This window comes from Ceratosolen solmsi, unplaced genomic scaffold, assembly GCF_000503995.2.
Source record: "Ceratosolen solmsi marchali unplaced genomic scaffold, CerSol_1.0 scaffold6, whole genome shotgun sequence".
NCBI classification, from domain to species: domain Eukaryota; kingdom Metazoa; phylum Arthropoda; class Insecta; order Hymenoptera; family Agaonidae; genus Ceratosolen; species Ceratosolen solmsi.
The window spans coordinates 11,034,910-11,049,252 of record NW_011948414.1 but is presented as its reverse complement, the minus strand read 5'-3'; the positions used below and the strand labels follow the sequence as shown (position 1 = coordinate 11,049,252).

The 14,343-nt window shown below is 26.4% G+C and overlaps 1 protein-coding gene across 4 annotated transcripts in view; it reads left to right on the top strand.

Annotated features, from left to right (window-relative positions):
- Nucleotides 1-685: 685 nt before the first annotated feature.
- The window catches only part of Evi5 (ecotropic viral integration site 5), a 29,269-nt gene continuing 15,611 nt past the window's right edge, over nt 686-14,343 (top strand). For all 4 annotated transcript variants that reach the window (XM_011506946.1, XM_011506945.1, XM_011506948.1 and 1 more), the window contains exons 1-3: nt 686-1,005; nt 11,463-11,721; nt 13,465-13,731. In XM_011506946.1, coding sequence (XP_011505248.1) covers nt 11,552-11,721; nt 13,465-13,731 — 437 coding nt within the window. In that variant the 5' untranslated portion in view covers nt 686-1,005; nt 11,463-11,551. The remainder of the gene's footprint in view (nt 1,006-11,462; nt 11,722-13,464; nt 13,732-14,343) is intronic.

Here is a 14,343-nt window from a genome sequence, read left to right as displayed (position 1 = left end):
ACTTAATTTTTAGCATTATTTTCAAACTAAAATGAAAAAAAGGACACACATTTATTTTAATTATGTCATGTCGAACTATCATAGGCATTTAAATAAATAATATGTATATTATTTACTTTATAGTGCTTTAATCTCATTTACATGATATAAATTATATATTTTTGTACTAATTGCTCTATAACCGATACCCTCTTGCAATCAAAATGTAATGAAAAGGATGCAAAATTGCTGCTACGATTTTGAATGACGAATTTTGAAAATCGAAGACAAACTATTGATAAAAAAAAAAGACGAAACACCGTTCGATTTTAATAGAAAACAGACTCGTGCAAGAATTGTCTATCAATGATAGTACAACGATACGTCGCGTCTCAATTTCCGGCAAACATTCTCATCATTGTTGACTATGGTTCTTAGCTAGCCTGACGTCACTTTACAGTAAAGTTAACCGTCAAAACGCAAATCCCTACTCCGATTTTATGCAAGTGTGCGCGTAGAGTGATTACGAATTTTCTACCTCTCCCCTTTTCCACCAGATACCTTTTTCCACGGGTATGCTGGAGAATTGAAACCAACAGTCGTATTACTTGTAGTCACTTGTGCGCTACGGGTGGTGGTGGTGGTGGTGGTGGTTCTGTTGCTGTTGCTGTTACTGTTGCTGTTGCTGGTGCTCGTGTTAGCGCGCGAGAGAGAGAGAGAGAGGACAGCAACGGCAGTCGGTGACAGTGAGTTTGGCATCGCGAAATTGTTCGTTCCTCGACGTACTCTACTCCACTACTTTTTCGATATTAATATCCTCGTCGTTGAATTCGAGCTTTAGTACGCGCCGGTAAAATATACGGGGAGTGGCTGAGGCGGTAGCAGTGGCATAGTGTCGGGAAATTCATTTGAAGTAGCAGAGCTGAAGGAGGTGTTGGTGATCTCAAAGCACTGAGCTCCAAGAAACGTTGCAGACGGAAAATCGCGCACAGATGGAAAAGTTGTAAACGAGCATCGAAAATATCTGCAAGTATTCTCACCTACGTGTTTGTTTATTTGTTGGTTTTCTTGTTTGCGTGTGCGTGAGTACGTGAGTGCGTGTATGCGTACATGTCCAAGAATGCCCGACGAGAGAGAGAGAGAGAGAGAGAGAGAGAGAGAGAGAGAAGGTGAGTGACCCGAAAAAAGGAAAATGCTCTACTCAAGTGGTGGACGTCTGCTGCTGCTATTGGTACTCTTTGAAAAAGAAACGAATTGTACTTGCGCAATACTCTTTTTACTCTTTTTTCTTATTCCTTTTCTCGATGGGTCATTATAATCGCTAGCGTTGTGTGTGCACGCCGTTACGCTTGGATAAAAAAGAAAATAAAAAATAAAAAAAATGACAAAAAATAAATGAAAGCTCGCGTTATCACAGCTGGTTATTTTTTTATGGTGCACACGCATGCAATATGAACTTGGAATCGAACTTGTGTCAAGATTAACTTTTCGAATCCCACTGGCTGGCAACATATGTTGTATTTTATAAAATAATATGAGAATACGAATTTCACTGAAACTGATAGGTTCGCATTATTTGCGAATTCAAATTCGTAGAGACAAACCCTTTGGTAGCATATACGTGCATTCTATAGTGTTTTTATTTTCATTTTTAATTATGAAAATTACTAAATTACTTGTAATTACACATTGTTCCCAAGTAGTTAAATATTATAATACCCCTCTCGTAGTTGCAGTTATGTATAATCAAATTTAATGCAGCACGAGCAATTCCAATTCCTCATGGGCATTAAAGTTACAAACTTTAAAATTCATTGTTTAGAAATGTCAGTATGTTTTTAAAACGATTTCAAAAAAATATTATAATAATTTTAATTTTGTTTTGTTTTTATTTTTGTTTTATTTACATAGAATTTTACATTATAAAAACAAAATCAAGGCGTCAGTTTAAATACTAATATTCGTAGAGGTTAAACATTACATGTTTAAATAAATGCTTTTAAAAACAATGGAACATTGATTTTTATTTATTCTGTCACTAAAATTTTAACACTTATTAAAGCAATTTTTAAACAGTATTTCCGAGCAAATCTATGCATTTATATTGCAATTATATAAAGGAAAATGAGAGTGAATATTTTAAGTATAAGTTAAAGCTCAAATATTGCGTGAATAATAAAAATTTTTAATTCTAATTAAATATTTAGCTCAATTCAACATAATTAATTTTTCACTATTGCATGATAGAAGTTTGACGTATAGGAGAAAGAATTCAATATCGATAATGTTCAATAATCATAAATTTCATCAATTAACAGATTGGGTATTTATATTAATTAAATTAATTACATAATTATGAATAAAAGAATATTGGGTATTTAATACATCGTTTCATAATATAAGTTCACTATGAATTTTTAAACTATCTATTAAAATCAATTAAAATTTAGAAGCTGTAAATACATCGTTATAATATTAAGTACTAGTTTGATGAAAAACTGATATACTCCTTGCTATTTGTTAAAAATAATCTTCAGAAATCTTTCATTCTATAATTACGAATAAAATATAGGTTTATGTTTTTGTAGATAAAATACAATTAGATATAAATGCTATGTATCAATCGTTATTATTTTTCTTTAATAATTCATAATAAGCTTAATTACAAAAAGAAAAAAACAAAACAAAAAAAGAAAATTCTAAAATTAATCTGCAACCTACGAAAGTTTATGACCATTACGTAAAGAACCATACACATTTATGCATAAATTATAGTCGATTATTGATTTAAAATAAACAAAAAATTTGCAATTGAAATATATTTCCATATTATGACAATTAAACTGCAAACATTTAGATTATACATTGGTACATTAGTTCTTTGCAAATAGTTCTTAATCACGTGTTTATTTATGAAACAATGCAGGAAAATGATATCTTTGTTGAATACAACACTCAAGACTGTTTTTTGTTTACACATAAATATAATGATTTAATTATAAATATAAAAATTGTATTTTGAATTTAATTTTTCAGCTATGCATTTCAAAGGAATTTGCTATTTGCATAACAACTTGTTGTTGCTCCTAATCATCAGCGATTATACGTCTTTTCGCCCACGAGTAAATTTACGCCATAAACGACACACCTTTCCATTTATTACAAATATTACACTCTACTTTGCGAATTTCTATAATAAACTCCACAATTGAACAACCTAGAAGTTAGCATATAAATGCATACGCGAAGTATTACGCTCGCGAGGGGGATGGGGGAGGGGGAATGGGGAAAGGGGAGGGGAAACGAGTAATCAACGAACGTTGTTTACGGTTGAAAACATATGAATAAACGGGAAATGCCTCTCTTCTTATTATCCTGTGATTGCGTTGCTACACAATGAATGCCGCGATTGCAAAACTACGGACACATTCTTTTGTGCTATAATAATACCACAAACGCCTGCGAGTTTACGCCTTGTCCAATTGCTCGATTTCGTTGATCAGCAGAATTTTTAATCAATCCTCTTTAACAATTTTCTTAAAAATACTTTTGAAATACTACCTAAGCCTATTACTGTGTATGTAATGTATAACGCAACTGGCTTACCTTATAACGCCTCTGCATATTAAGAATTTTATATTCCTTATACATTGATATTAACAAAACGACGAATTTTACGATTATCGTTTATAAACATTTTCTCACACACACACACACACGCACACACACACACACACACACACACACACACACAGATTTCTATAAATTAAGATTAAATTACTCTATAAATTAATCGTAGAACATCAAGAAGAGGCAGCAGCATGTTCAGAAAACATTTTGATGCATGCGTGTACGAAAGCTATTATTTGTTAAATCTCGAGAACGACTACGTCGACTCACTCGCACAGGACTTATATTGTTTTTTTGCCTTTGAATTTATAGCGAATCTGGATAATCTTGTTAAGATTAAGGTTAATAAATACGCGGATGCAAGACAAAAATAATAAACAAGCAAATAATACCTTTCCCGGGGCTTTTGAATGATAATTTTTAACAGCTCTTATCATCGATTATACGTAATAACGTTGTGATTTTAATGAAAGGATTTGTTTGAGTAAAACATTAACGAGGTAACAATACTTATGTGTGCTATTCATTTGACATTTATAGCATAAAAGTTGCATTTATCAAACTGACGGTATCAATTTTCTTATTTAAAAAACGTGACTAATAACTTAACGTGAATTAGATTTAAAATACAGGATGATTTTTCATAATATCTTATAACTTACATTTAATTTATTTAAAATCTCGATTATATATATATAGAGCATAGGCTTAACAAAATTTATCTTTATTACAATTAAAAAGAAGAAAAAAATGTATATATATATATATATATATGTGTGTGTGTGTGTGTGTGTGTGTGTGTGTGTGTTTGTGTATAACAAAAGTAGATTGAAAAAAAAAATGTTTTATTATTATTTTTAATTTAGACGCTACGTCTATTACATTAGAAATATAATTATACTGATATAATAACAATAGTCCATTAACAGAAACAAAATGCGTATCGTGCATTTTATTTATTTGCTCTCAAGAAAAACTTGCTGTCACAATTTTTTTTTATTAAAGAAAAAACACGAATTATCCAAATCCACCTACTTCTATTATTGTATCTCCATTTACTTATTCTGAATACATAATTCTTATTACGATAGTGTGTTACAAGTTTCATATTTTCTAAATTCAGAAATACTAATGTAATGATATAATTAACATGTTACTTCATTTTTACACATAAGACGATTACAACTCAATTGTCTTATGCTGAAAAATCATTGTAATTAAATCTATTCAAAAGATATTCTCAATAATTTAAAATACATTCTTATATACCATGGGAAAATTTTTACAAATTAATGAAATTATTTGTAAATTATCCTACAATTAACATTACTTTCAAATTTTATAAAAGTTAGTATAAAAAACAAAGTAAAATACTTGCGATTATTAAATGCATAATATACATGCAATTTGTTATCGACATCGATATTATGTTGTTTATAATTGCTCATTGTTTGTGAAATATTAACATTATCGAATATTTAGTGTCTTGTTAAGAAGTGTTATTAAAATTATTAAAATATTATTTCCAATTAAAATGTAGAACAGATATATTTTCCAGGTATCTATTTTTATTATCAAATTATTTGATATCATTATTATGACTATTATGTATCACAATATTATATATTCATGTAAGAAAAATATATATATCGTTTAACATTACATACTTTTTAATTTACCGATAGTTATTTTGTATAAAATCAATAATTTTACGAATATTTAAATAATAAAATATTTATTATCAATCAGTATTGATATACGTCCATAGTAGTATATATTAACTATTTTACGACTAAATCTATTTTATAATTAGTATTGCAAACGAGAAAATAAATATTTATGCTATTTATTGATAATTTAGATAAAACTTATCTATGAAAGACCTACGTAGGAAAACTGCAGTGATGATTATTCGATTGAAAGCTCAGTGACATATGGTTGGTTTTCTTTATTTAATTCCTGTTTGGTATACAAACAGCATGCCCCTCGTCATATTCCGATACAACATCCTAATGTGCTAATAATACAAAATACTTTATTCGTTTACTTTATCAGCGCTTACTTATTCTATTTATGATTAATAATTTTTCGTTCCAGGAATTATTAATTTTTATATGATAAACAAAAATAATAAAGAATTTGCGTGTTAATGCAATTCAATTCGCTATTTCAATCAGACTATTATAATGTAATTGTTTATAAAATAATATTTAACCAAAATACATGTTTTTAAATTTTTTGTACATTTAAATGAAATTTTTTTTTTTTTTTAATACACTTATTTATAAATAGAAATTTTTAATATTTTGTTATATTTTTATATTTAAAATTAATAGAAACACCTTAATAAAATCAATAGTCTATATAAAAATATAAATGTAAAATGAAGAACATTTTTTAAATATCGATTACCTCTTACTTTGAATCTTTTAGCAAATTTTCTAATAATATTCCTTACATAAAGTGATATTCAATAATGACGTTTATAATTTCAATTTGTTAGAATTGATTTTTTAATAAAAATTGATAATATAAATAATGCTAAATAGAATGCAAATAATAATCTTATAATTATTAAGATTTACAGCAATAGGAGGTGCAAATGAAAGATTTACATAAAAATCTAAATATTTTTAAAGCGATTTACTAATTTTGTAATAGTTATTATTTTGTATTAATATAAAACTAATATAATTAATATATTAATAAATATAAAACTAATAAAATTAATATAAAACTAATTTTGTACTAATTTACTAATAGCTATTGAATAAAATAGTTTAAAACAAACGTCTTTTAACAATTAGCCTAAATTTTTAAATTCATTTAAAATTTAAAAGTAAGTAGACATTGAATTGAATATGGAATAATAAGTATGCGATTAAAAAAGATAGTAATATGATATTGTATGTCGAAATAGTCGCCAAGTCATGACGATAAAATAAAAATGAGGTGTCATATATACAAATCTAGTCTAAAAACCGAGACGTTGATATTCAAATATTAATCTATTTTATATTCTAAAATATATGAGCTAGAAATAAAAAGTACAATGCTCTTCTATTTTCCAAGTTTGTTTGAAATATTTTATCTTTGTGCTCGAAGTTTCATTTCAAAATTTACATATCCACCAATGAAAATATTTCATTAATTTTTTTATTTAAAATTTTTTTATTATTATTATTATTATTATTATTATTATTATGTCATAGAATTATGTAATTATTTATCGCAAGCTATTTCATTAAATATAAGGATCAAAGTTTATTGAATACATAGAGTTTAGAGACAGTTAGACAAGTCAAGTTCAGTATTAAAAGAATTAATTTTTCAATAAATCTTCATTATTATGTATCCAATCAATTTTTCCAATTTTCTGTTAATATATATGAAGTATGAATATACCGTAGTTTGCGCAGAAACAAATTCCTTAGTTACAAATTCAATTAATTATGGAATATTAATTATACTATTCAATTAGTTACGCTTCTTTCTTATATTGAATTTTATATTCAATGATGAATTAAAAACACGCACAAGCATTGATTATATTTATCATCGCCTAAACATCTGCTTTAACTCAATTATTAATTGTAATGATTATTTATTTTTATCTATTAAATGATTGCCTTTATCAACAGCTATAGAATACTTTTTTTTTTTTAACATACAACTGAAACTTATTCGTTCTAAAATATTGATGAAAAATTAGGTCATAAACAAGTGAATAACAATACTTGTTTCACAATTCTGTATTACCCATTACTGCTGATTTCTATTACTGCTAATTTACCGCTATTTTTCATAAAATACGTACATTACATTGTAAATAATTGAAAGTGTAATGTAATGAAAGTTTGTTATTTAATACTCGGTAATTAATGACATGTGCACTTTAGATAAGTGAAATTGATGTGTGAAAGCATGGATGAGAGTACACGTACATATTTATTTAAAACAGGTTTCTAGACTCATGTAGTATCGAACTATACCAAGATGGTATCGACCAGTTATATAGATGATTCATCAATGATAATAAATTCAAAGAAAGGTGACGACACATGGACTTTTTGTGTAACGGTTTAGTTCGAACCTCTCATTATTTGTTTTTTTTTTTTTTTTTTAGCAATAGTTTATCGATAAAAAAAACTTATGATCAAATAATATTTTATTAAAAAGAAAAAAATATATTATTTATTTATGAAAATATATGTATAGCAATATATTATACATTCGTATTTAAATACATTCATGTTTAAATTTCTTAAGAAATAAAAAAACATTGACGATTATAAAATAATTTTCATTGCATAAACGATTTTTATCTCAGGTATTGTAATATTGTAATATGTCACTATAATATTTTCATGTAAAAAATAACTTTATTAACAAAAAAATCCATTAAATACTTTAGATTATTCATTAATGAAATATAGAATATTTTTAATTATGACACTCGTAAAAGTGAAAGGATATTCTCTTGATGATACTAAGGATATAAACAGTTGATTCGATGTATGCCGACTTCCTTTTTAGACTTAAAGACATTTATTGATTTTATTAAAAAGACAAAAAAAAAAATATGTCTGATTACGAAATAAATTACAATTGCCTTTAATAAATGAAAAAATTAATCTTACTATATTTTCGCAAGAATTGAAATATTATTATTAATTTGAGAAATAATGATATCTAATATATGGGCAGAAAAATTTACAATAAAAATATATCGCAGCAATAATAAGAGTACAATTAAAAATTAAGAAATTCTATTAATAATAATAAAAGTAATGAAACAGATGTACACGTAAAATATAAACCGATATTTAGCGTTAGTTTTCATTTGTTATTTAAACTCATTTTAATTGAATCAAACAGACAAACAAAATAGACCGATAATAAAAATATCGATTAAATGTTTATTCTTTATTACAGTTATGTACAGTTATTATACTATTATACTATAATTTTGTAATTTTAAAAAACTAATGACTACAAGAGTCTTTGGACTTTTTAAATAACTTAAATCTAAAAAGTTCAATTCCAATGAAATGAAATAATATTACTATTTTCTGTAATTGTAATACATTATAAAAAAAAAAAAAAAAAATCACCTGTAGTGATATATAAATTAATATCTTAAAGAAATCTATTGAACTAAATTTCAATAATACCACATTTATAATCTATATTATTATTGTATATCAATATTTGGAAATTAACAATGAATGAATTTGTAACGCATACAATATTATCGTTAAAAAAGCGAATAATATTGAAAAATGAATTTAAAAATTTTGACACAAAAACGAGACATTTATTGGTTATTTAATATAAAATACAAAACTTTATGTTTCTTGTAAATTACCTACATTTAAGAAATTTGATTTTCAAATCATTAACATCTTTATAATGAGATGCATTAACATATTAAAAGCGAAAAACAATAATGATTGATATATAATATAATGGAAACAGAAGACCATTTAAACATTACTATATTACTTCATTGAAATAAGTCTAAAATTTTTGTTGTCATATACCCAAATAAAAGTAAGCTGAAAAATTAATTAAACACATTATCGTTCCTATTTTATATTGCCCATATACCTTCAATCGGAATACTTATAAAAAATAAATAAATATCCTGCTAATGCGCAACACTTTCTTATGGATGCAGGTACGATAAATATTTATGAGACTTGATAATTTATTGAATTAAATAAGTGCCGGTAAAGTTGTTATGATACCGACTGATTTTGCTTAATATGTATCATTTTTCCGGTTGTTGTTAATTTGTGAGCGGTGGGTGTCATCGCGGGTAGCATTTATCGATTTATTTATCCATTTACAAATGAATATCTCGTTTATTATGCCCGTTCTCTTATCTGTTATATTCCCATCCTTGACACGTAAAAACTAATGTACGATACGAAGTGCACAAAATAATGCTTTCAACCAAATACGTGTCCTTATCTCGTAATGTGCATTAATAAAAATTTAAGTTAGAATCTATTAAAAAAGTATAGGCTATAGAATAACGAACAAATTTTGTAAAGTGCCAGGCACTATAGTATTTTGCGTTTTATTTTATGAATAAGCAACTGTACGTGGCATTTGGATATTCATAATGAAGTCAAGCAAAACAATTTTAATTTACAATAAATATGTTGAAGTTGATAAATATTCTTTTTTATATATAGTTTTATGTATCTATTTATTAATTTTATAAAAAGGTTGGATTAAATGTTAACATTTACATAGGTTTTTTTTTTTTTGTAACCGTTACTATGGATAATATATACAATTATTAAAAGATAAATTTGGTAATAATAAATATTTTTATACTTGAAACAATTATTAACATCTAAATAATATATGTAATATAGTTAACATTTAATATAGAAAAATATTAATTACAGAGTTTTATTTTTCATTTTCTCTTTTGACAAAGATAATTACTACAAAAATATGTTTCATGTTTCTTCGTTTTCTTATGGATTTGTATATATATATATATATATATATATATAGTGCATACGTATATACCAAATAAAATAAAAGAATAAACACAATCACTTAATAAATATATTTGTATATCTTCAGTATTTATAATATATACTTATAGTATTCTTTTTTAATATGAAATTATTTTAATAGGCATACGGTATAGAATCTTTTTAGAATTAAAAGCACAGATTAAATTAATAAGAACTTCTTAATAAAAAAAAATTTATTATTATTTTGTTACTTTATTATTTTTCAATATTATTATTATTTTAAGTATATAAAAAATATTTATAATTAATAATTAAAAATGTGTTGTGTAGTTAAATTTCTCAACTATACATTCCAATTTTATTATATGCATTCATTAATACTGATTTCAATTTGATTTTTTCTATTTTTACAAGCCTACTTAAATAATCAATCCATAGTTTATATATTCACAATAATAACTAAGAATTTATTATGAAGTATATTAGTGCATTAAAGTATATTTATTACAAGTATTTCATTTGTTATTTTGTTTGCATACTTAAAAAAAAAAAAAAAATAAAATAAACATTAACGATATTTTAGAATATTAATCGTTATTGTTCATTGGTATATTCGTTGGTTACTAGTAAATTAACGCTTTCATTATTTAATTCATTTTTTTTTTACTACAATATAAATGAAGACATAAAAAATAACCAATGTTTTGATAAAGAAGTTTTACAGATATAAATTAATACCTATACATATATTATATGATACTCTTTGTTGAAATTATTTTTTAAGTTTGTGTTTATTTATATTGATAGGTAGAAAACTGTTTTAACGAAGATGTTTCATCATAATTGATGATAATAAAAGAAAAAAATATATGTCACAAAAGTTTGAAAAGGTAGAACGTATAAAAAAAGAAAAAAAAAGAAAAAAATAAATAAATATTATTACCAACGTGTTATTCGTATAAAATCTATTAAAATTAAAAAAAAAAAAATCATTTTTCAGGTAATGGGTCGTATGCAGATATAAACACTTGTGATTAAACGATTTGTGATAAATGTAGCTGTAGCATATAAGTAATATTTCTAAAAATTCATTAATTTCATTGTAATGTCAATTGAATTTATGATTGTATGATTTTTTTTCTTGCATTTACTAAGCGAACACTGTCAATGCTCAGCTCGCCAAAACTTCTCTCTAGCTTTTAATTAATTCAATTGATTAACAATAAGGATTATTCGTATATCATCCGCTGACCTTACTTTCACCCTAAAATACCGTGATTCTTATAATTAGAATAAACATCTCTTAGCTACAGCGGATAGTTTTTTGACTACTCATTTTAATATGTATTACAGAGCCTGACCTCGTGCTTCAAATTTTAATATCCTCACCGTCGCGAATGGAAACATTTTCATGCTAGTCTGTGAGACATGGACTATAGGTAATGAGCGTGGTCTGCTTAAATACCTCAGTGGAAGAAAACATTCATAACGGCGAGCATAAGGAAATTACTCTTACAATATCGGAGTTGGAGTCTCACCAAAAGGAGACTTCGTCCAAAGTCATCTCAACCGACGAACTGGCTCTACTAGCTAAACTGGAAGAGGCCAATAGGTAATTATCTTTCTTTCTTTTTTCTTCTTTTTTTTTCTTCTTTTTTTTCTTCTTCTTTTTTTTCTTTTTCTTTTCTTTTTCTTTTTTTAACGAAAGACTTCGAAATTCACGAATGATTATGAAGACGTTGAGCTTATCACGTAATGTTCAAACTAGAGCGTGGCTTAATCGAATCGTTGAAAGTAAAAGATAAAAGAGGGAGGCAAATTATTTTTGGTCAATTGCAATAGCTGAAGGCTATATACTAAAGAAACTTCAAAATGATATAAGTAATAATATAAATCGTGCGAAGTAGTAAATTGAAAGCTATTGAAATACTAATTGCAATAAATCAAGGTAAATTTCATATTGAAATACTAATTGCAATAAAACAAGGTAAATCTCATATATATATATATATATATATATATATATATATATATATTTAGATAGAATAAATAAGACAAGAAATAGATAATATTCAATATCATAATTTGTTGTATTTATAAGTTTTATTTTTGTTGCCTGTAATACAATCGTATCATTCGTATCTTGTGAATGTGCGTGTTGTTGCATATTTCTTTTGTAAAATAAACAAGTTCAAACAAACTCGTCATGGCGTATATCGCAATTTTAAATTGCAATTATAATTTATGAACGTTTTATTGATCAATCATAAAATTATTTACAATTATGAGAATCCTTAAATACTTTGGAAAAGTGTATATATATATATATATATATATATATATATTTGTTTAGACACGTGTCCAGCGAGTCATTTAACGATTCTCTTTATTAAACAAGCTGGTATTTATTATCTTTACCATTAATATTTAGATAGAGAAATGTTAAACAAATTCTTCAAACTGAAGTATCGAAATTTGTTATTCTTTCCCATTTGCTTACTGCATTTACTAATTTATACGTAATACAAAATAATAAAAAAATCCTTATCGCAGCCTTTTATATATCAATAATAGTTTCATCATTATCCTTACAGAATAATTTTACTACTAATTATGGAAAATTTGAACGAATACCAATCTATGCTAATAAGCTATTCTCGTTTACCTTTTTTTTTTTTTATATTATTATTATTATTATTATTATTCGAATGCCTTCTCTTCACACGCTATTTTTTCATGCGCATAACATATAATTTATGCGATGCTTACTGTTATCATCTCTTATAACATTTAATCTAGTCCGATAACGATTCAAAATTATTTATGAACGTACTTTTATTGTGTATTAAGTAACCTTTCTCATCTTTATTACTATGAATTATTTACATGATTCAACGTTAGAATTAGACATGCAATGTCTACATAAGTTGATTTACTTTTATGATGAGAGACTGGAATTCATTGAAATAATCGACACTTTCTCAGTTGCAGATTTATCATTAATTTATAAGCCGCAATTAGTTCAAAGTTAGTAGGCTACTGTTCTTACTGTCAGCATTCATTGCTCGACATATATTGCTAAAGTCGTACCTATCGCAAAAGAAATTTAATTTTTTAAGATAAACCCCCTCTACCTATTATACGAAGTATACGTAAGAATTTATGTTAGTCGCTAAACTGCCTTAGCATTACAAAATATTATCGACGATTCCATAAATAATATCCTATATTTATCGAATAGTACAACTAAACGCACTCTACATACACAACGTGAAATCTAAATGCGCAGTTCGTTTTTATCGACAACACCTCCAGCAGACGATGCCACCAGTTGACTTTTATTCCTAATCAATAGGCTAATCGAGTCGGATGCGAAGTCGCTAAGCTCACTCCAAAGCAACCACAGCAGGAAGGGCTCGGACACATCGCAGGTGTCCCTGGCATCGGGCTGCAGCGCCAATGGAACGGATGTCGCTGCAGCCCGACAACACGCCCCGGCCGATGGTGAGGAGAACACCTGGACGCTCTGGGGCAACATCGTTGCCGACTGGGATAATCAATGGAAGAAAAGAAAAGACTTCATCAAGGATCTCGTACGTCAGGGTATACCCCATCACTTCAGGTACTGGTATTTATTTATTTTTATCCCCATCTGCTCATTAGCTAATTATACTTTCGATTATATTTCGTTTTAAAATGTGTTCTCGCTTATAGGTTTAATTATAAATTATCGCTTCAATGAGATCTGTCGCGTTAAATGACGTTTATGAAATCATATATTCTTCAATTATCTGTGCTCTGCTGTGTCAATGAGAAGATTATTATTTCTACTATTTGTATATTGTAATAATTGTATACATGATTTTCAAATTAATAATACAGTAACAATTTTATATAAGTATACATAAGATGATATAACTATATACTTTTACACAATGATCCTTCTAATTTAGACGCTTTCCTCGTTTTACTTACATTATCGTCATATATTTCATTCAACCCTAATACTATAAATTCACAATGTCATTCTGGAAACATCGATATATCATAATTAAGTTTCTAATTCGCTTATTATAAATAAAGTATTTATAATTATTTATTATTTATCGAGTATTTGTCGTTGGGTCTAAAATTTTTATACATAAATTTTCATTTAAAATGATTGCTGTTTTATGTTAAGCGATATTTCCTACGTACATGAACACACATCAACACATCAACACACACGCGCGCA